At 40.4% G+C, this 27,499-nt stretch overlaps 1 protein-coding gene across 3 annotated transcripts in view; it reads left to right on the top strand.

The window, feature by feature from the left end:
- fras1 (Fraser extracellular matrix complex subunit 1) overlaps window positions 1–27,290 on the top strand; it is a 518,960-nt gene extending 491,670 nt beyond the window's left edge. For all 3 annotated transcript variants that reach the window (XM_059988734.1, XM_059988733.1, XM_059988732.1), the window contains 10 exons: window positions 4,256–4,416; window positions 7,640–7,854; window positions 8,913–9,063; window positions 9,148–9,255; window positions 14,622–14,781; window positions 16,662–16,778; window positions 18,677–18,843; window positions 20,999–21,204; window positions 21,902–22,048; window positions 25,568–27,290. In XM_059988734.1, coding sequence (XP_059844717.1) covers window positions 4,256–4,416; window positions 7,640–7,854; window positions 8,913–9,063; window positions 9,148–9,255; window positions 14,622–14,781; window positions 16,662–16,778; window positions 18,677–18,843; window positions 20,999–21,204; window positions 21,902–22,048; window positions 25,568–26,146 — 2,011 coding nt within the window. In that variant the 3' untranslated portion in view covers window positions 26,147–27,290. The remainder of the gene's footprint in view (window positions 1–4,255; window positions 4,417–7,639; window positions 7,855–8,912; window positions 9,064–9,147; window positions 9,256–14,621; window positions 14,782–16,661; window positions 16,779–18,676; window positions 18,844–20,998; window positions 21,205–21,901; window positions 22,049–25,567) is intronic.
- Window positions 27,291–27,499: the final 209 nt, after the last annotated feature.

Raw genomic sequence — 27,499 nt, 5'->3', positions numbered from 1 at the left:
TGCCCACAGAAGGCAAAGAGTGGTTGTAGAAAGGTTATATTCTGCATGGAGGTCGGTCATCAGTGGAGTGTGTCAAGGATCTGTTCTGGGCCCCTTCGTGATTTTTATAAATGATCTGGATGAGGAAGTGGAGGGATGGGTTAGTAAGTTTGCTGATGACAAATGTTGGAGGTGTTGTGGATAGTGTGGAGGGCTGTCAGAATTTACAGTGGGACATTGATAGGATGCAAAACTGAGCTGAAAAGTGCCAGATGGAGCTCAACGCAGATAAGTGTGAGGTGGTTCATTTTGTTAGGTCAAATATGATGGCAAAATATAGTATTAATGGTAAGACTCTTGGCAGTTTGGAGGATCAGAGGGATCTTGGGGTCCATGTCCACAGGACGCTCAAAGCAGCTGCACAGCTTGACTCTGTGGTTAAGAAGGTGTATGGTGTATTGGCCTTCATCAACCGTGGAATTAGGAGATGAGAGATAATGTTGCAACTATATAGGACCCTGGTCAGACCCCACTTGCAGTACTGTGCTCAGTTCTGGTCGCCTCACTACAGGAAGGATGTGGAAACCATAGAAAGGGTGCAGAGGAGATTTACAAGGATGTTGCCTGGATTGGGGATCATGCCTTATGAGCATACGTTGAGTGAACTCAGCCTTTTCTCCTTGGAGCAACGGAGGATGAGAGGTGAACTGTTAGAGGTGTATAAGATTATGAGAGGTATTGATCGTGTGGATAGTCAGAGGCTTTTTCCCAGGGCTGAAATGGTTGTCATAAAAGGGACACAGGTTTAAGGTACTGGGGAGTAGGTACAGAGGAGCTGTCAGGGGTAAGTTTTTTACTCAGAGAGTGGTGAGTGCATGGAATGGGCTGCCAACAACGGTGGTGGAGGCAGATACGATAGGGTCTTTTAAGAGACTTTTGGATAGGTACATGGAGCTTAGAAAAATAGAGGGCTATGGGTAAGCCTAGGAATTTCTAAGGTAGGGACATGTTCGACACAACTTTGTGGGCCGGAGGGCCTGTATTGTGCTGTAGGTTTTCTATGTTTCTATGTTTAAGGGGAGAGAATATATTGGAATGGACAGCCAACCAAAAAGGAAAGCAGTTGAGAATAAAGAACCAACTGCAACAATGTCCAAATTGCAGGGTAGTGACTTGGTCCGAGTACAGTTTGCTTATTATAATTAGTAAATTTTACATTTTGTCCATATGTTCACCTTGCAAAGAAGAAGAGTGGCTGACTGCACTTTAAGGACAGCCAAACTCTACAGTGAAGCCATTCCGTAATTAGATCAATTTCTTTTAATTAGAGTATACTTAAGCTTTAGCTTCAATTAAACATGAAGAGTGTGTATTGTAATGAAACCATCGGAACAGAATTTTTTGTAATGGCAGTTTTGCAAGAAGGAGAAGAGGTGTTGTTCCTGTAGATATTTGGGCAGAATGGTTTTCTGATGCCAGGATGATAGAAGTGCACCCTATCCTAAAATTAATATTGTTAATATTGGGTATCAGCAATATTCTTCATTTTTGGATAATTCCTTATGATCATAGATGTCTTGCCTCCATTGTAGTTGCATCCGCTGTGACTATTGTGACTGTTCTACGGAAGTGTAGGAGTTACTCGATAGGGGAGTGGGTGGGTGGGTTTGTTTCAGCTCCTGACTGGTCTCTGCTCCCTACGCATGGACTTGAGGTTCTCAGTGCCATCCTAAATGACTAATACTGGACTAGAGGTTTCCCTGAGCCAGTGCAGGTGTTGCATTTTCACAGGGAACTTTTGTACATGCTCTCAAAACTTCTTCTTTCTGCCTGGTGATCTCTTCTCAAGACAGAGTTAAGATTGAGCGGGTCTGATTTGAGAGTCTGATGTCAGGCATGTGAACAGTGTTGCCTGACCAGAGTAACAAGTTGTGCAACCAAGGGCTCAATACTGGGGATGTTGGCCAGAGAAAGGACACTGATGTGGTTTACTTACCCTTCACATGATTTTGGAGGATTTTGTGGCTTCAGCATTGATTATATGTTTACAGTGGCTTGATGTGCCTGGTGCAACTAACTGAAATTAATAAGAAGGCAGGAATCAGTTAACTATGGGCTTTGTGTCTAGTATTAAGGACTTGTTCTTCAGATATCCTTTTCCTTCAGCCACCTGTGACCAAGCAGTGATGATATGATGTGTAGACATATCAGCATTTTATAAAAACTGTCTTTTTGTTCAATAGGTCATTATTTCATGTTCAATCAAGTTAAGTAGAAGTTGAAAAATCGAGGATCTAATTTTCACCAGATTTTCAGAGAAGCCTGCAGAAAGAGTTGGTGACACTGCAGGTTGAAGAATGAGGGAAGAAAGGAAAGAACAAACATGTACATGAAGAACAGGAAGATGACTCCACTGAGGGAGGACTGCTCAGGGATAAAGGAGGAAATGTGTGCCTGGTGACAGAGGGGGTAGCGGGTGTCCTTAACGAATATTTGCTTCAGTGTTCACCAGTGAGAGGGATCTGGACAACTGTGAAGTTAGCATTGAACAGGCTGGAGCATGTCAAGGTTAAGAAGGAGGCAGTGTTGGAGCTTTAGATAAACATGCAAATAGATACTAATTCCCCACGGTCAAATGGTATATACCCCAGGTTACTATGGGAAGTGAGGGAAGAGATTGTTGGGGCACTGATGATGATTTTTGCATCCTCACCTGCCGCAGAGTACCAGAGGATTAGAGAATGGGCAATGTTGCTCCTATGTTCAAGGAAGATGATAGGGACAGTCCTGGAAACTGTAGATCAATGAGTACTATGTCAATGGTGAGCAAACTGGTGGAGAGGATTCTTGGGGACAAAATTGATGGGCACATGGAGAAGCATATTCTGATTAGGGATGGTCACCATGACTTTGTGAGAGACAGGTTGTGCCTCACGAGCCTGACTGACTTTTTCAAGTATGACAACAAGACATATAAATAAGGTTACAGTGGTGGATGTGGTCTTAATGGAGTTGGTAAGGTATTTGACAAGGTTCCCCATTGAAGGTTCATCCAGAAAGTCATGAGGTAATGGATCCATGGAAACTTGGCAGTGCCAATATGAAATTGGCTTGCCCACAGAAGGCAGAGGCTGTAGTAGATGGAGCATATTCTGCCTAGAGGTCAGTGGCTGGTGGTGTTCTGCAGGGATCTATTCTGGGATGCCTGCTCTGTGATTTTTATAATGACTTCAATGAGTAAGTGAAAGGGTGGGTTAGTAAGTTTGTAGGTGAGATGAAAATTAATGGCATTGTGGATAGTGTAGAAAGTTGTAGGACATTGACAAGATGCAGAGCTGGCCTGTCAAGTGGTAGTGTGAGTTCAATCTGAAACAGTATGAAGTGATGCACTTTAGAAAGTTGATCTTGAAGGCAAAATACAAGAGTAATATCAGATTCTTAGCAGTGTGGAGGAAGAGAGAGATCTTGCAGTCCACATCCATAGATCCTTCAAAGTTGATGGGTTAAGAAGGTGCAACACAAGATGCTAGAGGAACTCAGCATATGGTGTGCTGGCCTTCATTAGTCAGGGGGCTAAGTTCACAAGCCACAAGGTAAAACTGTTAGTCCACGCTTGGAATATTATGTCAGTTCTGGTTGCCTTATTATATGAAGGACACAGAAGCTATGGAGTGGGTGCGGAGGAGATTTACTGGGATGCTGCTTGTATTAGAGAACGTGTTTTATGAGAATAGGTTGAGCCAGCTAGGGCTTTTTTCTTTGGTGCAAAGGAGGTTGAGGGGCAACATAATACAGATGTACAAGATGATAAGAGGTATAGATGGGTACCAGCCATCGTTGCCCTTGGAAAAGGGCACTGGCTGTCCACTCTGAGGGCGTCCTTTCAAGGTTAATGCAGGAAACTTTACAGGAGATGCCAGAGGTAGGATTTTTAGAGACTGGAAAGTGCCTGGAGTGCATTGCCATTGGTTACTGTAGAGACGTTTAAGACTATCCTTTACGTTAATGACTTACCAACGTAATTGCAACAATGAAAACAAATTTAGGTAGTATTGATTTTGTTACTCATATAAAAACTTGCACTGCTCTGAAATGAACGTTTTTGTTTTGTGTTCTTTCTAGTAAACATTGTGTATAATTTATGTTTAATTTGCTTTTGTGTATACGATGGAATGTGCCTGTCATGCTCCAGAAAGTAAGTTTTCCATTGCATCTGTGCATACTGTACATGTACTTGCGCATATAACAATGACTTTAACCTTTCTTTTCTGTTCAGAATCCACATCTCGGTGCAGATTCCTCACCAAGATGGTATGCTGCCTCTGGTATCCACCATGCCACTGCATAACCTTCACTTCCTCTTATCGGAATCCATATACAGGCACCAGCACATCTGTTCCAACCTGGTTACACTCAAGGACCTCAGGAGTATTACAGGTAGAACTGTGAGGAAATTCAGATGAGCCCAACCTGTCATAGAGCAGCTCCTGCTGCCCTCATGATAATTTAACTGAGAGTCAAAAATCACAATGCACATGTCCTATCACTTTAAAATTCTAATATGTTCCCACGGTTACCAGAAGTGTGAGCTATGCATCAATTCAAAGAGATCCTGCATTAACTTAAGCAAAAGAAATTCATCATGAACACAGGACAAGAGGCCTTGTGACATTTCATTCACAAAAATTACTATTTATAGGAGGAATTGCATGTCAAAAATTGATTCAAGTTGTGATTCGATTGCTATATGCGATGCTATGATTTTTGCCTTCATTTATGTAGACACAGTTTTCCAATTTATCCATGTAAAGATGCATCAGGAAAAGAACAAAAGAATATTGCAATAGTTTGGTTCGTATGTTTCTGACATTCCACTAAACCAATGAATAATTAAACCTGAGACAAAGAAGTGTTTGTATTGACTTTTACACATTTGTGATTCTATTATGAATAGAGAGGTGATGAATCTTCGGCTTTTCAAGAATCTCCTGTTGAAAACTGTGCCCAAATTCCATGCATTGAAAGTTTCAAATTTGTTGATAACTGTTTGCTTTACGATTGTCAATTTTATAGGGCTCTGCTGCCCTAGTTTTAAAACATGTTCCACATACAGTATACATAGGAAGGAAGTGTTCACAACTATTAATAGTTCTTTTGTTACCCTTGAAACCACAGAATGAGCAATTTTCAACAATGAGATCAATACCTCTGGTTAGTCCTTTTTCACGCTTATTTTAATGGCTGTCACTGTATACAAGCTAAATCATACAAAGTACAGTGTACTCCGATTAATTGGGATACATCAGGGCTAGTATAAACAAAAGACAAACTGAGTAACAAATTATGCATTTCAATGAAATACAGAACACGTTAGAACACTACCAATACTACTACAGTACTATAAAACTGTATTAATAGTTATCGATCAAGAAATTCAGCCAATGTACATTTCTGTGTTCTTTTGATTGACTGTAAATGAACAGAATTAGTGCAGATAATGGACTGCCTTCATACAATGCTTCTGATGATTGCGTTCTCAAATCCTCATTTTAATTGAAGATGATTTTCAATACTTTCAAATTCTTTGTAGTTCCTAACTTGAAGTAGTGAAATCGTTTCATTTTCATGCCTGGGCATTTCAGGCATCTCTAAACTTGAATGCTTGAAACAGCAAAGAGCAAAACAGTTCTGAATGGTCCTGCTCCTTATTTCTTGCCAACTATCAGTAATGAAAATCATTGCTTTTTGAACACGTACACATGCAGCCTACTCTTTTTAAAAGCACAGCGTGGTGTCTAATGCCCACACAAATGCACATGACTGACGCTAGTTAGAAACTGTTCAGCAACGTTGTCCTCCCCCACTTAAGTGGCATAGTGTCTCAGATAAACAAAGGGAACCCCAGTAATTTTCTCTATTATTTCTCTATTCTTTAAGAGTTGTCCCAAATAAGCAGCTGCCCTAATTAATCAGAAACTACTGTATAGGAATATCTGCTAAATGGAAGTAGCAATTTTAACAAAATGTTAAACATTTTAACCATATTTGTGCTAATGCTGCCATGATTTTACCATATCTGGATTCTATCCATATTTTGTAAGTTTAGTCACCTCTCAAGCATTCCGTTTATAAGGCTGACTGCATCCTAAAATTCAAATTTTACTTCTACTTTTTGCTTGTGCACTTAAAATAAATAATGATGTTGTGAGATTAATCAGGTGAAATATTTCTGTAGTTAACTGAGCAAGTTGAAAGAACAGAAGCTTCAATCATACTGTGCCCAAGAAGAGTGCGGTTACCCTGCCTAAATGACTATTGCCCAGTGGCTCTTATGTCCACAGTGATGAAGTGTTTTCAGAGGCTGATGTGGAAGCATATCAGCTCCTGTCAGTGGCGAATCGGATCCACTCCAATTCACATACTGAAGCAATAGGTCTGCAGCAGATGCCATCTTGCTGGCTATTCACACAACCCTGGAATATCTGGGCAGCAAAGTTACATATATCAGGGTGCTCTTTATCAATTACAGCTCAGCATTTAACACCATCATTCCCTCAAAACTAATCAGTAAACTCCAAAATATTGGCCTCAATACCCCCTTGCGCAAATGGATCCTGGATTTCCTCACTTGTAGATCCCAGTTGGTTTGGATTGGCAACAACATCTCCAGAATTTCCATCACCACAGGAGCACCACAGGAATGTGTGCTTAGCCCCTGCTCTACTCGCTTTACACCTATGACTGTGTGGCTAAGTACAGCTCCATCACCATGTGCAAGTTTGCTGATGACACCACTGTTGTGGGCTGGATCAAAGGAGGAGATGAATCAGCATGCAGGAGGGAGATTGAAACCTGTCACTCAATGTCAATGAGTCCAAGGAACTGATTGTAGACTTCAGGGGAGAGAAACCAGAGGTCCATGAGCCAGTAATCATCAGAGGATCAGAGATGGAGAGGGTCAGTAACTTTAAATTCCTGGGTGTCACTATCTCAGAGAATATGCACTAGACCCATCATATAAATATTGTTGTGAAGAAAGCACAACAGGGCCTCTGATTCCTCAGGAGTCTACAGAAGCTGAGCATGTCATCGAAGACCTTGGGAATCTTCTGTAGATGTGTGGTGTAAAGTGTGCTAACTGACTGTATAACCTGTTATGGGAACACCAATGCCTTTGACTGGAAAATCCTACAAAAGGTACTGAATTCGGCCCAGTACATCACGGGTAAAACCCTCCCAACCGTTGAGCACATCTACATGAAACATTGCTATAGAAAAGCAGCATCCAACATCAAAGATCCTCACAACCAGGCCATGCTCTTTTCTCACTGCTGCAATTAGGTAGAAGGTACAAGAGCCTCAGGACTCGCACCACCAGGTTCAAGAACAGTTACTGCCCCTCAACCATCAGGCTCTCGAACAAAAGGAGATAGCTATGCTTATTTAAGGACTCTGTTACATTGGCATTTCATGCTCATCATTTATTGCTATTTATTTATATCTGCATTTACTCAGTTTGTTTACAGTACATGATGTTTACAGTTGTGCTCTATAGATTAGCTAAGTATTCCTGCAGAAAAAGATTGTATGTATATAGCTGCACTCTGATAATTAATTTTACATTGATCTTTGAACATTAAGTAAGTGGTGTGTTTTGCAGACTCTGGATTTCTAGATTATGTCATCTATGACTCCATCACCTTTGGGCCTGGATATGATCGGCCATTCCAGTTTGACCCGAATGTAAGAGAACCCAAAACCATTCAGCTGTATAAACACCTGAACCTAAAGAGCTGCATCTGGACATTCGACGCCTACTATGATATGACAGAACTTATTGATGTCTGTGGTGGCTCCGTGACAGCTGACTTCCAGGTGATTATTAAAAGAAAAATGAAAAAATTGGTGAGATGTTTATTCTTATTTTAAATTTGGTCATCATTTACCTAGTATAAGAGTCCAAACTTTTAAGCAAATTGCTTTCAATCTCCAATTAAATTAAATTTCCATTAAATTTCACCCAATTTTATAGTTGGAAGGGAGAATGGCATTATAGTTTATAAGACATACCTAGTTTCTGTGCTGGTATCTCGCACAATTGCAATGTGAAATGTTTAAGATCATTAACCTTTTTAAACTTTAAAACTGTCAGTAAAAGATTTCTGATCACTTGTTGAGGTCTTCTCAAAGCAATTTGCATTCACTTAAATAGCTTTGAATGACTATCGTGTAAACAAAGATGAGAGATAACTTGTACAGATAAAACCATGCAAACAGCAAATTAAATGAATGATATTTCTGAGTTAGGCAGTCATAGTTGGGGGGGGGGGGGGGGCGAGGAAACAATGACCTGGATGTTGGGAAATACAGTGCTGTTCTTTGGACTGGACCTTTGAATTTTTGTTTTGAGGTAATTATACTAACCTAAATTATGTGGTTGAATTTAACACAAATTGATTGATATTGATTTTAGAAGCTAATGTAAAATGATGATATTGACTGTCATCAATTTAATGAATCCATTGAATTCAACAGGTGGCAGAGCTAATATCAGACTTTCTATACTTGTGTTTGAAAAGTAAAGAGTGAGTATGCTTCAAAGAAGATAAAGATATTACAGTTGAAAATCTTTCTCCGGAAAGAACTTTCTCATCCAAAGCTGAAATACTGCTCATTACATTCAAACTATCTTCTCATTTTCGTCTGTCCAGTCAATTTACACACTGTTATTTTGTGATGTCCACATTGGTCTGAATTTATGCAGGTGGAGGTGAGAGAAAGCAAAGACTTTGTAGTATCGTTTCGTTGAGGGGTAAATGGATTGTGTTGTGTTTATGGTAAACTGTATAGAATATGACATTTTTAAGCCAAGAAACTTGCTCTTCAAAGGGTTTTTATTCTGACACCATTCTTTATTATCCTAACATTTGCAGGTTCGAGACTCTGCCCAATCATTTCTGACCGTGTCAGTGCCTCTGTATGTGTCTTATATTTACGTTACAGCACCAAGAGGCTGGGCTTCACTGGAGCATCACACTGAGATGGAGTTCTCATTCTTTTACGATACTGTTCTGTGGAGAACAGGTAGATCAGAAAAGCCACAAAAAATTGTTCTGTTTCATTTATTTTCATTCATCTGAAGCTTTTCTTCACTTTTTTTTTGTACAGGAATTCAGACCGACAGTGTGTTGTCAGCACAGCTTCAGATAATACGGATTTACATAAGAGAAGATGGTCGTCTTGTCATTGAATTCAAGACCCATGCAAAATTTAGAGGTACTTTGAAGGACATGAAAATGAGGAAAGACAAAAGAAATACATGCAATAGAAACGTATACTCCATAAATCAATTTACAATAATAACATACATATTAGCATTTATTGTGTAAGTATTATTGACTTTAATGCCAAGAGGGTTTAGAACATCCATTGAGGTTTTTAGAATAGTAAAAAAGTAAGGGCCAACAATTGTTTTGGTTGTTGATTGTCAGCTGTACATTCTGCAGGCATGGCTCCAATGTACACCCAAATAGGCAAGAACCTTAGTATTCAGTAAGTGTTCTTTTGATTTGGAAGCAAGCTTTGGGGTTGCAATCAGGAGCAGGGGGACTAGAAAGTTATAGGACAGGGAAACTGGCGGCTGGGACAAAATTTTGGGAGACAGAAGTGATTTAAGTAAAAGGACCGGCAGGGGATGGCTGGTAGTGTTTACATGGTTGGGGTCCCACAGTTCAGAAAGTACAGGGCTACTAACTAGAATTTGAGAGATTTCTCCTTGCATGTATAAAAACTGTTTGTAATGAACAGATAACAATGATCATGGGAGTTTCAAATACTTTGGGTCACAACTTCCAGCAATGCCTTTCTGGTTCCACCGTGAATACTAATGGCTTAACATGGAACCATATGTCACGTAGAGCAGAGAAATTCCTACACTAGAATTCTGTTCACAGAGGGACTGTAATCTAGAATCACCTCGAACAATAAAAGTAGCAGATTTAGAGTGTGATTCTTCAACACTGATAAATCCTTGCCTTGAAGTACAGTTTGGAATTTATTTGTACCAAATGTGCTGACTTTTCAGTTATCACACTTGTGTGTAATAGTTTTGGTGCTAAGATACTAATGATGGGCTAATATTGTAAATTTGTCAAAAAATTACTTCATTCTTTTGGTGTGAGGTTCCAGTTAGATTATCCTTGAACTTGGCTCTGCTTCAAACGAAAATCATATCCCTTGATTCCTTTTTCAATACAGAATAAACCTATCAATCTCAATGTTGACAATACTCAATGACTGAGCAGCCTAAGGTTTGGAGGTTAGAGAATTACAAACACTCAAAACTGCAGCAAGTCTTCAATACTCTTGAAATAAATTATTACCACTTTATTCTGACTCAGGCCAGTATTCAATTTGCTTTGATAATTCTATGGTTCATGAACAATGACATCCATATCAATCTGGCCACGAACACTTACCCTTCCCGCAGTTTGAAATATCTTCACATTCACATAAATTCACATTCCCCCGTATTAAGCTTCTATTTACTACATTTGCATCTAACCACAAAACCCATATCTTAATGGAGTCTGTTTGTAATCCCTACAGGTTTACTTTTCCATATTGACAAACACTGGATGTGTTACGCTAGGTCCTATATCTTGTCACTAGGGTCAAAGCAGTATTCCTTGTAGTAACCGATTGTCACACTGCAAGATGTTTTCTTTAATCATATTTCACCCAAGGGTTTTCATCTTGATACGTTAACTCTTCCTCTTTCCAGAGATGCTGCCTGACCTGTTGAATTTTCTGATTATTTTGGATTTTCATTTTTCGTTGAATCCCACTCCCTCTCTTCTGTTCTTTAGCTAATCTTCTGTCCACGACCCTAGTCCAACTCCCTGAGCTCTTGTTTATAAAACTCCCGGGATATTCATCAGTGGAATCTCTGCTCTTAAAAGTGATTGCAACCTTCTTAAAGTTTATTTTTGGGTGAGGGTCTGAAGAAGTTGGTGTGTGGGAGATGACTGCTTTCTCTTCCTCCTCCGTTAACCTCATCTAAATGGTGGCAATTACATATGGCTTGCCGCTTCCCTTCCATTGCATAATACTCTGCCTCTGTTGACTTTTGCCAGGAGAAGAGGTGATAAGATTAGTTTTCCATCGGGGTGTCATGCTGTCTGTTTAGTCTCTTTAACATAATTAGCTCTACCGGCTTCAAAGAAATACTTCTTGCCACCAATTCATTAAGCTGAAGTTTCCCAGGAGCCCTGCGCACCCATCTGCCCCCTCCATTAACTGACACTGTTGACCAGACTTTTCAAGAGGCACTTCATTGCTCTTCCCCACCGAGCTAGATTCTGAGAAAAGAGCAACATTGGCGCCAAGAGGCTGCCTCATTCTCTCAGTTGGCCCAGGCCCAGAAAACGAGGACAGAGGCACAGCAGGCTTCTGACCAGCAGATAGAGGCCTTGCCTCAATGGAGCTTGGGCAGCAATCCTGCCATTGAAAATAATCACCCTTCTGTGCTGTGCATGGCGCACTAAAAGAGGCATTGATAAGTTCCAGTCAACATTTCCCTTGTGTCACATTTTACTTTCAAGCATGTGTAATTACTCTGAGCACTCTGCAAAGAGTTCTTTCTGATTTGGATACAGCAAGCATTGGCATGAAATCCTGTCAGTCTTCTGAATCTAGGCTTTTCATCGGGTCCTGCCAAACTGGCCCTGCAGCTGAATTCCAAACAATGAAATCTCTTATTTAAAAAAAATACTCCTCCCACATCTAAAATGGAAAGTGCGAGTTAGCCAGTGAAAGGAGAAAGATGATAAGTTTTTGCTTTTAAAAAAGGGGAAGGCCCATCATAAATAGAATAAGATTTTAAATAATAAAGGAATAACTTTGGTTAAACTATGAAGTCTGCTGAAAACTCCACTGGTTGAATGGATGTTCATCCATTGACCACATTAGAAATGTACACATATTGTTGGACAAACACAAGGAAATCTGCAGATGCTGGAAATTCAGGCAACACACACAAAATGCTGATGGAATGCAGCAGGTCAGGCAGCATCTTTCAGGATAAGCGCTGTCGACATTTCAGGCCGAGACCCTTCATTGGGACTAACTGAAAGGAAAGATAGTAAGAGATTTGAAAGTAGTGGGGAGACGGGGAAATGTGAAATGATAGGAGAAGACCGGAGGGGGTGGGATGAAGCTAAGAGCTGGAAAGGTGATTGGTGAAAGTGATACAGAGCTAGAGAAGGGAAAGGATCATGGGACGGGAGGCCTAGGGAGAAAGAAAGGGGGAGGGGAGCAGCAGAGGGAGATGGAGAGCAGGCAGTGTGATGGGCAGAAAGAGAGAAAAAAAAGGGAAAAAACAACTAAATATGTCAGGGATGGGGTAAGAAGGGAAGGAGGGGCATTAACAGAAGTTAGAGAAGTCAATGTTCATGCCATCAGGTTGGAGGCTACCCAGCCGGTATATAAGGTGTTGTTCCTCCAACCTGAGTGTGGCTTCATCTTGATGGTAGAGGAGGCCATGGATAGACATATCAGAATGGGAATGGGACGTGGAATTAAAATGTGTGGCCACTGGGAGATCCTGCTTTCTCTGGCGGACAGAGTGTAGGTGTTCCACGAAACAGTCTCCCAGTCTGCGTCGGGTCTCACCAATATATAAAAGGCCACACCAGGAGCACCGGACGCAGTATCCCACACCAGCCGACTCACAGGTGAAGTGTCGCCTCACCTGGAAGGACTGTATGGGTCCCTGAATGGTGGTGAGGGAGGAAGTGTAAGGGCAGGTGTAGCACTTGTTCCACTTTCAAGGATAAGTGCCAGGAGGGAGATCGATGTGAAGGGATGGGGGTGGGGGGAAACGAGTGGACAAGGGAGTCGCATAGGGAGCGATCCCTGCAGAAAGCAGAAGGGGGGGGGGGAAGATGTGCTTGGTAGTGGGATCCCGTTGGAGGTGGCAGAAGTTACGGAGAATTATATGTTGGACCCGGAAGCTGGTGGGGTGGTAGGTGAGGACAGGGGGAACCCTATCCTGAGTGGGGAGGCGGGTGGATGGGGTGAGGGCAGATGTGCGGGAAATGGGAGAGATGCATTTGAGAGCAGAGTTGATGGTTGGAGAAGGGAAGCCCCCTTTTTTTTAAGAAAGGAAGACATCTCCTTCATCCTGGAATGAAAAGCCTCATCCTGAGAGCAGATGCGGTGGAGACGGAGGAATTGTGAGAAGGGGATAGCATTTTTGCAAGAGACAGGGTGGGAAGAGGAATAGTCCAGGTAGCTGTGAGAGTCTGTAGGCTTATAGTAGATATCAGTAGATAAGCTGTCTCCAGAGATGGAGACAGAAAGATCAAGAAAGGGGAGGGAGGTGTCGGAAATGGACCAGGTAAATTTGAGGGCAGGGTGAAAGTTGGAGGCAAAGTTAATGAAGTCAACGAGCTCAGCAGGTGTGCAGGAGGCAGCGCCAATGCAGTCGTTGATGTAGCGAAGGAAAAGAGGGGGACAGATACCCGTATAGACTTGGAACATGGACTGTTCCTCAAAGCCAACAAAAAGGCAGGCATAACTGGGACCCATACGGGTGCCCATGGCTACACCCTTGGTTTGGAGGAAGTGGGAGGAGCCAAAGGAGAAATTATTGAGAGTAAGAACTAATTCCGCTAGACGGAGGAGAGTGGTGGTAGAGGGGAATTGGTTAGGTCTGGAATCCAAAAATAAGCGAAGAGCTTCGAGACCATCTCGGTGGGGGATGGAGGTATATAGGGACTGGATATCCATGGTGAAAATAGGGCGGTGGGGGCCAGGGAACTTAAAATCATGGAAAAAATTCGAAGTGTGAGAAGTGTCACGAACATAGGTGGGAAGAGATTGAACAAGGGGGGATAAGACAGTGTCAAGGTATGCAGAAATGAGTTTGGTGGGGCAGGAGCAAGCTGAGACAATAGGTCTACCTGGACAGGCAGGTTTGTGGACCTTGGGTAGGAGGTAGAAACGGGAAGTGCAGGGTATGGGAACTATGAGGTTGGTGACAGTGGATGGGAGATCCCCAGAGCTGATAAGGTTGGTGATGGTATAGGAGACAATGGCCTGGTGCTCCTTAGTGGGGTCATGATCAAGGGGTAAACTAGAGATGGTATCAGAGAGTTGCCGCTGTGCCTCGGCCAAGTAGAGGTCAGTACGCCAGACAACAACAGCTCTCCCCTTATCAACGGGTTTTATAGTGAGGTTGGGATTGGTGCAGAGGGAGCGGAGAGCAGAGCGTTCGGAAGGAGTGAGGTTGGAATTGGAACAGGGTGTGGTGAAGTCAAGACAGTTGATGTCCCATCGGCAATTAGCAATAAAGAGATCCAGAGCTGGGTGTCCATGAAGAGGAGGAAGGTTGAAGACAGGAGAAGGGTTCATCGGTGGGGGTAGGAGAGTCCTTGCCAAAGAAGTAAGCTCAGAGACGGAGCCAGCAGAAGAAGAGTTCAGCATCATGGCATACGCGGAACTCACTGAGGTGTGGGTGAAGGGGGACAAGCATATTGTTGGATATGTTACTCAAAGTAAGGAACCTAAATTTGACCACAGAACTACTTTCTGAGCTGAGGGAGAAGAACCTCACCCGTAACGTTTGCTTTCCTTTTCAGGACAGTTTGTGACAGATCACCACACGTTGCCAGGACAGAAGTCTCAGATTGTGGCCCCTGACCATTTAGGAGGCATTGAATTTGACCTTCAACTTATCTGGAGCACTCAAACATTTGATTCTCCATATCAGCTGTGGCGGGCAACTAGTTCCTATAACAGGTAGAGTACAAAGCCATCCCCTGTGCTAATCGGGGACAATTCATGGACTACTACATTTCAGGAGCATACTTTTTAAAAAGTTGACAGTCTGTCTTGTTTTGAACTTTGCTGGCATGTTTTGGAAGGATACATACTTTTAACTTTGATAGATTTTAACCCTTTTGGGATATTTTCTCAGCATTGTATAGCGACACTGATTATTGTTTTGAAAAAATATACTGAAGATGCTGGAAATCTGAAATTAAGGCAAAAATTTCTGAAATGATCTACAAATCAAGCAGCCTCTGTGAGGTGGAATACAGATGTTGTTTCAGGACTTTTAACTTGAAATAGTATCTTTGTTTCTCTTTCCCCAGATGCTGTCTGATTTCATAATGGAACATTTTAGGTGAACTATAGAGTTACCCACTGAACATTGATTCATCATAAACTAATAAATATGGTCTGGATATTGGTCAAGTTTGCTCAGTCAGAGAGTGCAATAGGAATACACAGAATACTTCAAGGGGAAGAAGAAATGATCTGCGTTAATTGTTGTGGTTTAGATAATATATAATGCCTTTCTGGGATTTTTGAGGACCATCTGTCACAGTTATGGTGGATGATCCATAGAACCCATGTGGAAATTCAATCCCAATATCATCTGACTTGTATAAGGAAACCTTTCAACCATGCCTCTTTCTTCAGAATATAACCCCATATGCACATTTGAATATGCAACAGATATATGTGACATATTTCATTTTTACTTTGAAAATATACATTTTCTGGATGGGGATAGAAAAGCACATTACCCGTATTTAAAAGCAAATAGTGGCAAATAATTAATCCATGTGCCATAATGTAGACAGCGTGATAGGGAACGGTGGGCTCATTTATACAGCTGACAATGTGATGTGCAAATGCAGAATATTTCCATATTTATTATAGATTGAGTTCTAATGCAAAACCTGCTCGAGGCAACAATAACAGTTTTGTCTTGGCACGTTTGCCATCTGAGTTAGTTGACCAAAGTTCATTGTTTGTATTGTTTTGTTCACAAATTAATTAATTTTATACTGATTAATATCATTCTTAAAATGGGCGAATAAATTCAAATGTATTTCTCTGCCAGTATAAACAGCAGTCTTTGAAACAATTTCACAGTGGATGATCTTGGAGTCCCACATTTAAGGTGACTGGTATTTTTAACGATAGTACAACGGGTAATAAGAACTGAATGATCCAGTAAATATGCACTTGTTCTGCTTTTATATAAAAAAGAGCAGGAATAGATATCTTGTGATCATACATTCAGAAAGAGTATTTTGAACTTCCAAATGTATGGTGAAGATCCTATACAAGTACTCTAATAATGATTCCATTTATTTTAATAAGTACAAAATGCATAAAACATTACATTTTACCAAGCATGTTATTGAAATGTTTACAGTCTGGGATCAAGATCTGTTGAATGTTGGTGGGGTGGGGTGGGGGTGGTGAGCATTTTAGACTTTATGGCCTTTCTTTTCAGAATATTGCTGGAAGTTTTTGTGCTGTTAGTTAACATTGTACTTTGCAAATGCTGACTATTTTATGTGATTTTTTAGCCTGTCAGAATTTGAAACTGAGTGAGTATTCATCTCAGCAAACTATGTTTGTACATGATATTCAATTTAAAAAGCCTTTTGGATGCCGAAAAATATTTGTGGTAAATAAAATGATATTATAAATGATAAACTCAGCATATTTGAAGTTATTTTAGTTAAAAAGGTTACTGGGGATAGAATAAACATACTGTATCAGCACTTAATAATAAGGATTCAATATGTGATTCAGCAGCAAATCTATTTGTGAGCAGTTTGAATACTAATTTTTTTCTGATGTTTACTTATCCATAGAAAAGACTATTCGGGAGAGTACACCATTTTTTTGATCCCCTGCACTGTCCAGCCCACGCAGCCTTGGATTGACCCTGGTGATAAGCCATTGGCCTGTACAGCACATGCTCCTGAAAAGTATGACCTCGTTCTGACCTTGCAGTACAAGCACTGCACTTTTTCAGCTTCAGTTCAAAATGTAGAATGCAGGAGATTTGCATTCTGCCTTTTTAATCATTACACACACAAGATAAAATATAATGTGTAGTATAACTGCAAAGTTCAGATTACTGTAGAAAACTGGAATTAATATTGCAGCTTCCTTCACACAGATTTTCCAGCCTCACGACCACTGAGCAATTGATAATGAAAAGAGCAAAGATAGAGCTTATGACAGCAAGAAGCTATAATGGCATCACTATTGTAGAATAATTGCCAGAACACTATTGATATGACTGATTCCACACTCACTGTACAGCCACCAGCACCATCACCATTATTGCCATGTGTGACTATGTTGGTTCCAATCAAGCTCACGGTCATCCCACAAGGCAGAGTGGTCTGTGAACAGCAACTAAGCCTCAGTTCTTGCCTCAGCAACACCCTGTTAAACTGAAGACACATCTTCAATATAGATGCTGTTGAGTGTATATCAAGAACAAGCAACATTTTCTTTAAAGCTTAACATACGTGTATGACTCTTCCTAATTTGAAAACATAGATTAGGTCTTTGTGAAAATAGATCTTGCCCAACAAAAAAGTTTTATCATAGATCATAAAAGAACTGGCAATCAGATTAAATGAATAAAGGAAACCTTACTTGTCAAATTAATTATAACTTAGACACACAATTTGTTGTTTTACTTTTGGAACATAGAAACCTACAGCACATTAAAGGCCCTTCGGCCCACAGTGTTGTGCTGACCATGTAACCTACCCTAAAAAGTGCCTAGAATTACCCTACCGCATAGCCCTCTATTTTTCTAAGCTCCATGTACCTATCCAAGAGTCTCTTAAAAGACCCTATCGTGTCAGCATCCACCGCCATCCGTGGTGGTGAATGCGGTGCATTCCGTGCACCCATCACTCTCTTTGTGGAAAACATCCCCTCTGAACCTACTTCCAAGCAGCTTAAAACTACAGCCTCTGGCTATCCACACAATCAATGCCTTTGTCATAAATGTACTGGTTATTTGGTAATTTCGGGCTGAGAATAATCTGCTAGCACTCAGTGTGTCTGTTTGAAGTTTTGGTCTGCTTCTGCTGTGACTTTGCTCAGTAATGGCAGGTTTACTCCTTTCCACTCGTAACAGTGGCACCCATTTAATATGACATTAAACTGAAGCCCATCTGCTCCCTTGTCCCAATGTAAGCAATCCCACTGAGACTAATTTTGGTGAAGAGTGGAAGACCTATCACTGGTGTTCTAGTTATGTTTATCCCTCCAACATCATTATAGCAGATTACCTGGGCATTTGCATCATGTCACTTGAAGATTGACTATTGTATTTTCCACACTGAAAGTGTGAGTAGACTTTATAAAACACTTTTATTAGCTTTAAAGCAATGCAGGTCATTGACAGGTCATGAGGATTGCTTTCTAAACCTCGTGCTATTCAAAATGCTAAATCCACTCAGAATACACCACAATCACATAAAGTTGTGTTGACATGCATCTGATGCCTAGTTCAGTACAATCTCTGTGCTGTACTCTACAAGTCTCTGATTTCCACCATAAATTAAGATTATGGTTTAAACTTCATTGAACTGTTCTTGCAAACACATCATTATTTGAAGTCTGTAATTTATATATTAATATGGTGGTATATATGTAGTAATGGACAGTAATCAAAGTAAAACAAATCATTAGTAACATAGTTGTATTAAGAATTAATTGAAATGTACTGTAGATTCTAGTTCTGAAAAGTAGCTTTTATTTTCACTGTATGCTGCTGCTTACTTAACTGGATAGTTTAAGTAAATCAGTGAGATCATATCAGTGTGTTAACATTATTGTGTGTTATCTTTCTTTCAAGGTTCCTTGTCCCAATTGCATTTCAACAGACAAATCGCCCAGTACCCGTTGTCTACTCTCTCAACACAGAGTTCCACCTTTGCAATAATGAAAAAGTCTTTATGATGGATCCATCTGAAACTGGGATGTCTTTAGCTGAAATGGATTACAAAGGAGCCTTCTCTATGGGTACACAGGTTTTAAATATATTATGAACCACGGTCTTGCCTTTATGTAAGAGATTTTATTGTTGTTAACCATTCGGTATCATCTGTTTATTTGGCCTCAGTTGAAATAACAGTTGCTTATCTCACTGAAAGTATTTATCATCTGATAAATACTCATAATATCCTTAACCAGTGGAAAATAGGTCAACGAAAATTGATTTTTCAACTGGATCCTCTCGTTATGATAGCAGTGTCTGAGAGGCATTGGACAGGCACATGAACTGGTAGTGAATAGGCCAAGTATGGGTATAAGTTCTGTGAAATTAAAATCACAGTTATCACCGGCGTTGTGGCCAACGTGTCAGTTCTTGTGCTGCACTGTTGTATGTTCCTATTTTTTGCGCTGAACCAGGATACAGATGCCCTTTTCAACTGGAATGTGTAGTCATGGGGTCTGCAGTAGGGCATATTATCCTCTCCATTGCCTTTGTTTTTTTTTCTTTGCCATCTCTTTTCTCTTTTAGAAACATATTTCTTTTGCTTCTATTGTGGACAAAAAGACTTGGCTTTTATAATCCTGGAAGTCATAATGCACTTTACAGCGAATGCACTTTGTTGAAATGTAGCTTCTGTCACAATGTTGGAAATCTGTACTTGCCGAGCTTTCATAGACAGCAATAATAATGAGCAGATGACCTCTTTTTCTACATTGCTTGAGGGGTTAAGTGTTTGCTGGGGAAAAAAGAGAGCTTCCTTGTGTTTCTTCAAAATATTCACATTGAACCATTTACTTCCAACTGAGAAAGCAAATGTGAATCCGGCTTAATATGATCTGCAAGGGCAGGACTTGAAGAGGGGGCTCTGATGGGAGGTCCTGTGTGGATTGTTTGCTCAGGTCTCTGGGCTAGTACCCAGAGGTAGAGGAGTAACAAAGGGATTAATTTGCATTGATCTTAAAGACAGATTCAGTCCAAGTGACCCAGAATAAACTTTCCATATTCAGATTCTGAAAAACTTATTCCAGTAGAGCTAATTGTTATTTTCTATTAATACAGTTGACCCATATTGGGATGCTGCTACTGCTCCCTTACCTTCTTGCTGTTTTGTATATGTTTTTCCTAACCAAATTCAGTCAGTCAGTTAAATAAAGAGTTTTCACTCCCAAATTTTGAGAAGAATAACATGGGCACCAACCATCCGGATGCTGAAATCCAGTACAAAGAGTATTAATTTGAACTCTAGTTTGGTGCTAAACTATTTACCTATTTGATTGGTAAATCGTGATAGATTTAGGGGCAGGAGCTTACCCTGGGTGAGGCTGCAAACCACATTCTGGAGCAGTGTTAAATCCAAATTTTATTGTTCCAATTCCAGGAATAAATAACGTCAAGTCACTTGATCTGCTTGTTTCGTCTTTAAATCCATGGAATCGCGTGCATTTCTGATTGTCATTCATTGCAGTCCTTAATTTATAAAGTAAAACTTAGGTACTTAAACAGTCTAAGTGGCCTCCTTAGGAAAGAACGCCTTGTTTCATGCATTGCTGTCTGTCTAACAGTACAGCTGAGAGATAACAAGCTCTTCATCGTTTACTATAGCAAGCCATCCTGGTTCGAAGTGTAATCTTTTTGACTCTGGAATACTCCCCAGCAAAACCAAGGGAAGAAAGCAAACTAACTTTACTACAAAGGAGTACAAGTGAGCCACCGCAGTTACTTCTTTAAAGTCAACCATCCTGCTGAAGTCTTTCATTATCTTTTCCCTCCTTGAGACTCTCAACATGAGAGGTTGAGGAGTATTTCTGAACCATGCTATTTTAAAATGTTCTGCCTAAGATTATATACCACTTCCCATAATTAAAGCACTCTAATTTAGAATTTCTTTCACTAGGTTAAAGCTACAACCAATTCTTGATCAGCCCATTTTTAATGGATTTTATTTAATCTTAGCCTGACATAATGTCTAAAATGAAACATGTACTACAATGCTTCTGAGTAATTGTGTTTTCTAGAGATATCTATACATTTTTAAATAACATCAGTTCCTGTGGAATATGGTGATCACAGAATGTGCTAACGCTAGCAAGATGTGGCCAATTATCACAGGATGTGTGTCATAACCACATTGTGTGCATTTCCCATGAGCATTCGGTTCATGCTCCTCTCTTGTTTTTCCAGGTCAAAGGTTGTACGGACGTGTGCTGTGGAACCCCGAGCAGAATCTCAATGCTGCCTACCAATTACAATTGGAGAAGGTGTATCTCTGCACTGGGAAGGATGGTCATGTCCCCTTCTTTGACCCCACTGGGACTATTTATAATGAAGGTCCACAGTATGGCTGTATCCAGCCCAATAAACACTTAAAGCATAGATTTCTCCTTTTGGTAGGTTTGACAACTTGTGAATTGTAGAATTCTGTGAGTGGAAAGCTTATCCATTTTAAGCTGTTGAGATAGTTTGAGGGTGAAGTGAGCCAGGAAAATGGATGTAAAGTATCCAGCTGTCATTTGTAACCTATTGATTATTTTAACATTTCCATTATTGAAGAGAAGAGCAAACTAAAAGTTAATGCTCTTTCTCCCTGAGGTGCTGGCAGGTACTGAGGATATTCCATGCCTCTTCCTTTGAGCCATCTTGGGAGGAGCTTGAACATTGTATCTGTATTCCTTCTCCAGATATCCAGGGCCTTCAAATGCTGTGGTGTTTTCATCACCCTGTGTGATATATAATCTTCAGCAAGTTTTGGTGCTGTCATAGAAATTTGGTCCAATGAGAAACCTTGCTTCCTAGGTGCAGGGAAAAGGAATATCTTCCCTGTTAGCTCCATGTTCTTCCAGGCAACCTGATACTTTTTCTGTTTCCAATTACATAGTTCTGTTACAGACTGGCTCCTGCATTTCATCCCTGTTTTAATAATAGCAATGCTTTTGAACTTTAGAACTAGTACAGCTAATGCAAACCTTTCATAAAACCACAGTTATTAACAGGAATTTTATTATAGATTTTGTTTGGCTTTTGTAGATTGTCTCTAATTGCTAGCTCTGTGTGAGCATTAACACTTGTCCTTTTGTTCTTTTTAAGGATCGCAACCAGCCAGAAGTAACTGATCAGTATTTTCATGATGTACCTTTTGATGCTCAGTTTGCTTCTGATGCACCAGAATTCCATCTAATGAGGAGCATGCCTGGAGTAGATGGTTTCACAATGAAGGTTGATGCTCTTTACAAGGTCTGTCTGTTCACATAATTGCCATTATCGGTCATTAAATAGCAGTCAATTTCCTGTATTGATTTCAGTACAAGAGTAAAAATGTCTTGCTCCAACTACACGTGGCTTCGATGAGTTTGGAACTGGAATACAATGTGCAGGTCCCAAAGAAGGCTATACATGTGATGCAAGGAGTTCAGCGAATGTTTAACTTTGAACAAAAATCAAACTGGTGGAGGAATTCAGGAGCTCAAGCGTTATCTGTGAAGGCAGAAATCTGGTCAGTGTTACAGACCAAGAACCTACATATGGACCGAGTGTGTAGAGAGGGGGTGCCCAGTGTAAAGAGGTGAAAGTGGTGTTAGGTGGCCGGTAGATGGAACCAAGTGAGGCTGATGGAGCCAAGTATAGAGGGAGCTTTGAGACAAAGGCTGTGGGTTATAGATGGAAATACTGGGGAGGTAAAGCTAGGTGAATGGAGAGGAAAGGTAGATACAGAGGCTGCAAGGTGGTGTGAAACCAGGTAAGGCAGAAATTCTGGATGGATGGAACCAGATGGGGAACCCAAGGGAAATGTGTTTAGAAATGTGGGTGATAGAGCAGATGGGACCATTTGGGAGTGAGATAACTGGGTGGGGGAGGAGAATGGGAAGGGTGAACAAAGGAAGACAGAGAGCCTAGGTGGATTGGTAGGAGTGGGATAGCAATTTGGGGGAGTGGAAATTCATTGTTTGTACCCAAGTGTTGTTGGTCTAGTTTGAGGTTGGCCTCACCATCTTTGTCATATGTATACTTGTTTCCTCCCAAAGATGTGCAGGTTGTTAGATATTTTGACCATTACAAATTACCCTAATGTATAGGTAAGTGCTAGAAACGGAGGGAAAAATTAATGGATGAATGGGAATCCTCGGAGCCAGCTTAGTCCTGATGGGCTGCAAGCTAAGACAGACTGGGCCCATTTCTACCCTGACTTTAGAAAAATATGAGGTGATCACTTTGAAATATACAAAATGCAGAGCTGATGTCTCCTTTGAATAGAACACCATCTCAAAATAAGGGTTAGCCATTGAGGAATACGTCAAGAAGGAATCCTTTCCCACAGAGAGTGGTAAATTTTTGAAATTCTCTTCCAGCTAGGCAGTGGAGGCTCATTCACAATGTCTGATTAATGGATTTCTGGATATTCAGGGAATCTAAGGATATTTGATTAGTTCACCAAAGTGGTGTTGATGTAATGGAGCAGGCAGAAGGGATGGCTGGCCAGTCTTGTTTCTATTTTGTATACCCTTTGACAAGTAGTAGAATACAATACCATCTCAATAGTAATGCAAGTTCTGAATTCTCCTCCATAGCTAATTCAACATATGATTAAGGTTTCTTCCCACTCTCTCCATTTTGAAAATGATTACCAGCTTGGAAATCCATTAGCTGAGTCATTTATTTTGCCTGTTATCTCAGCCTGATCGCAGTTCATTATCTTTATGCATCAATCTGTGACCTCAACCTTGAAGGATCCTGGCTTGAATGTGCTATCAGGCACAGAGTCGATGTTTTGGTGCCATTTCCCAACATCTTTCTCTCAGTCACTCAATCCATCTTCTACTGGAGGATAGCCAGTCATTTAAGCTCACAAAAGAAATCATCAAGAGTTGTGCAGCTTTTAAAATTGATATTTATTTAGAGATACAGCATGAAACAGGACCTTCAGCCCAATGGGCTGCACGATACACTTATTTAATGCTAGACTAATCACAGGACCACTTACAATAACCAATCAATCAAATATCTGGCACATCTTTGCACTTTGGGAGGAAAGCAGAGCACCTAGAGGAAACACGTGTGGTTCACGCAGAGAATGTACAAACTCTGCATAGATGGCAGCAGAACTGAACTGCAAACTCTGGAACATACTGAGTTGTAATAGCATCACACTACTGTAGTGCCAAAATGGTGTGCTTTCTCCCACATGGGGGGACTGATCTGCCTAATGTGGCACAACCTTTCCTTATCAGCACAGGAAGAGCAGCTGGTCATATGCTGCTGTTCTTAAAAGGGGCACATCAATCTCCCATAAGCTCTAGTCAAGGTGGGGGGATAGATGAGGTTTGGAGGCGGTGGATCTGGAACTGAGTTCTGTGGGCTGGAGAGTGGGTAAGTGGAACATTTAGTAAAGGCTGTGGGAAGTGACAGGAGGCATAGTGTTGGTGTACTCATTGTGGTTGGTGATGGAGAATGAGAAGAGGGGGTTAAGGAAAGTATTGTAAATATATGCATGCCTCCCAGGTCAGCACAAGGGCATTATGACCATGTTCTTCTGAAATTACCAGCAAGCTACTTCCAGGGCAATGAGTTCAAAATCCCCTGAATCTTTCCAAGAGGCACAAAGTTTGCGGAAATGACACATTGCAGGTGTCACTTCTGGGCTAAAATTGCATTGCAAAATTGACTCCTGGCAGGAAGTTCCCAAATCAATTTCACAAATGCTGTGATCTGACTTTGGAGTTGGTTCCAATGCACTTTACTCCAAGTTAAAGACCGTCACATAATATTAAGAAAAAACATCACCAAGCTAACCCAGGTTCAAGCAAATACTCCTTCAAATGTATCAAACCCCATGATGATGTGTTATTGTAAAATGCAGTTAGTGACATTCCGTCTGAGGGACAATGTTGAATCCTGTTTAATCTAGTACTTACAAGATTGTTGCTAAGTAAACTATTAAATTCTCTTCTAACCTAAGGTACTGTTTCTCTGTACATTGCTGCCTTTCATTTATTCTGTATACCTGGCCACTGTGTAGAAGTTTGTGCAGATCAGAGCCAACACTGTTTCATAATTTATACAATACATAAGAATAGGCTATTTAATCCCTTAATTTATTCTGTCACTGGTTGATCTGTGACCTAACATCCACCTTAAAACCACTTAATATTTGTAAACTAACCTGACTATAAAATTAAATATCCAAACTCTCAGCAGGACACCTGCCTTTCCCAAATAAGGTTCCAGTAATAATTTTCAAAATATGTTAAGGAGTGGTGGTGGAGGGTGGTGCCAAGAGTAAGAGTCCCAATGTTCAAGATGAAAAATAACATGTATATGTTGAGGGTTTCTCAGGCATGTCCCAAATGATGATTGTGGAAATCCATGGATAGGGAGCAGTATGCTCAACAAGTTACAAAAATATATAGCTTGTGGCCTGAGAGTAGCTACTGGTTTCCACATTGACATGGCGAGAGGGCAAGGCAGCCATTCCCAATTACCAGCTGGCGAGTTGGTAGCATGGTTAGATTTTGATGCCTATCACTACTGAATAATGGTTTACTCTACTAACCCTGTCCAATCAAAATAAACTGTGCACCAGAAAATAGTGGGAGAGAAAAAACAGATGAGCAAAATTTCCTCTGCAGTGTCATGTTTATTATTTGTTTTGCATGTATTTTAGTTGTAGGTACATCATTTTGGTTTAGAAGCATGCGGTCCTGGTTATACGTTCCTAAATCATATCTTCTTAAAACACCTTTGTCTGTTTCATCTCAGGTGGAAGCCGGTCATCAGTGGTACTTGCAAGTCATCTATATTATTGGTCCAGAGTCACTGTCTGGCCCACGGGTTCAGCGCTCACTCAGCTACCAGCTCACACGCCAAAAGCGAGATCTGGTGGATCAGAATGGCAAGCTAACACTCGACAACTCTTTAATTTATGACAGTGACAATGATCAGGTCAAAAATGGCACCAACATGAAGAACTTAAGACTGGACTCCGAAGCTTTGGCTCAAACCTTGCGCAAAGAGGCATCGATAGGAGGGGCCTCTGCTGCTGTCATTCTGCTGCTCCTCTTCCTCACTGCTGCTTGCTTTTTAGCAAGAAAATGTAAGCATAAGAAGAAATTGCCCAAAGAGGTCCCAGAGGAATATCCTCTGAACACGAAGGTTGAAATTTGTAACAAAACATTGAACAGACATGAGAAGAACTTAAATGGCAGGCACTGCACCTCAAAGAACATTAATATACTAAATGTGAATGACGATATCGTTCGAGTAAAAGGTGTCAAGGTTAAGCAGGTAAACCTCAACATTAAGCTCCAAAATAATTTGCAGGATGGAACTGAGGTTTGATGATTGACAAATTTTATTACAAAAGCTGTATTTTTTTGGTTGAGAATGAGGATGGATGAGGGCAATGAAGAAAGCAGTCCTTATAATAATAAATAAATAAAAATTGCAATGGAAAGGAAAATTGTTTGAGTGCATCCGACTGTGCAGTGTGATCCATTTTGCAATTGAGCTACCTCATTCTATGCAAGCATGCTAAACATTAATACAGTTCTCATTAAATCAAGTGCAAAACTGAAAATGGATGCCTTCGTATCTACTGTCCCTTTGTAGCCTTTGTTAACATTTTTCTACTGGTAGCTCAATCACTGTGCATGCTTTTAAATATTCATGATTTTACATTTTCTGATGGCCTGGCTGACTGATCATTTGAGACGTATGAACATGTCTGTAAAAAATAAACCATTTCAAGATACATGAGCATTATTACTTTGTTTCCAGCTATTCACTCGTCATGTAAAAGTTTGTTCATCATTTGATGAGTTGTGTAATTTTCTTTTAAGTGCAATTCCTTTATGGAGATGAGCTTCATCCAGGTTAACTTGTACCACTAACTGTCAAGTTCTGTGCTTAGCAATGATCGTAGCACTCACTGGTTTTATTTCAACTTGAAAAGCTTTTTCAATTATTATTTTTTATACTTGTGATGAAACTTTGGACAGACCAAACTCAGACAGATATTGTTAATTATTGGAGTATCATTAGCAGCCCCCATGGAATCTTGGATTGTGTTATTTCAATATCAGTTTACTAGTACTGTTTCATGTACTGTTGCTTTTTATCCTGTGTAGTGGTGTAGTACAAGTAAGCTTCAGTGGTTTTTTTTGTTAAATTGAAGATGTGTGACAAATCATATCAGAATTATATTACTGTATTCACAAGAGGATCTCAGCAGATTCTGCTGATGGTAAACAATAACACACTACTGTTGTCAGTTATTTTGTTATATTTGTGAGAAAAGAAGCCATTTGGACTTTGTTTTCACTGTGAGTCAGCCCAGTGAGCAAGCTCTTACCAAGCTATTGAGAGATCCAATTATGGTATTGATTTTTTTCTTTCTTTTCATCAGTATGTTGAGCTAATGATGAATAGTCTGACTGCTACGTTACTTAACATATTTTCCACTAATAAAACACATTTTATTTTACAAGGATGTATCTTGGCTTTTTATTGTTCTTTCATACCCCCTTGTGGCTCACCATTTTCAGCCAACATTTGTTTGACCACACAGACTAAATCAACCTGTTATTTTGATTCAGACATATTGGGCCAACACGTCACATAATACTGACATTGTGCTTCAGTGATGAAGCTTTATCAAATCCCAGCGACTAAACACAGTCGGGTGCTTGTTGC

The sequence above is a fragment of the Hypanus sabinus genome, chromosome 14 (assembly GCF_030144855.1).
Source record: "Hypanus sabinus isolate sHypSab1 chromosome 14, sHypSab1.hap1, whole genome shotgun sequence".
NCBI classification, from domain to species: domain Eukaryota; kingdom Metazoa; phylum Chordata; class Chondrichthyes; order Myliobatiformes; family Dasyatidae; genus Hypanus; species Hypanus sabinus.
Note: the sequence above shows the minus strand (reverse complement) of the source record. Positions and strands in the feature narration are given on the sequence as shown.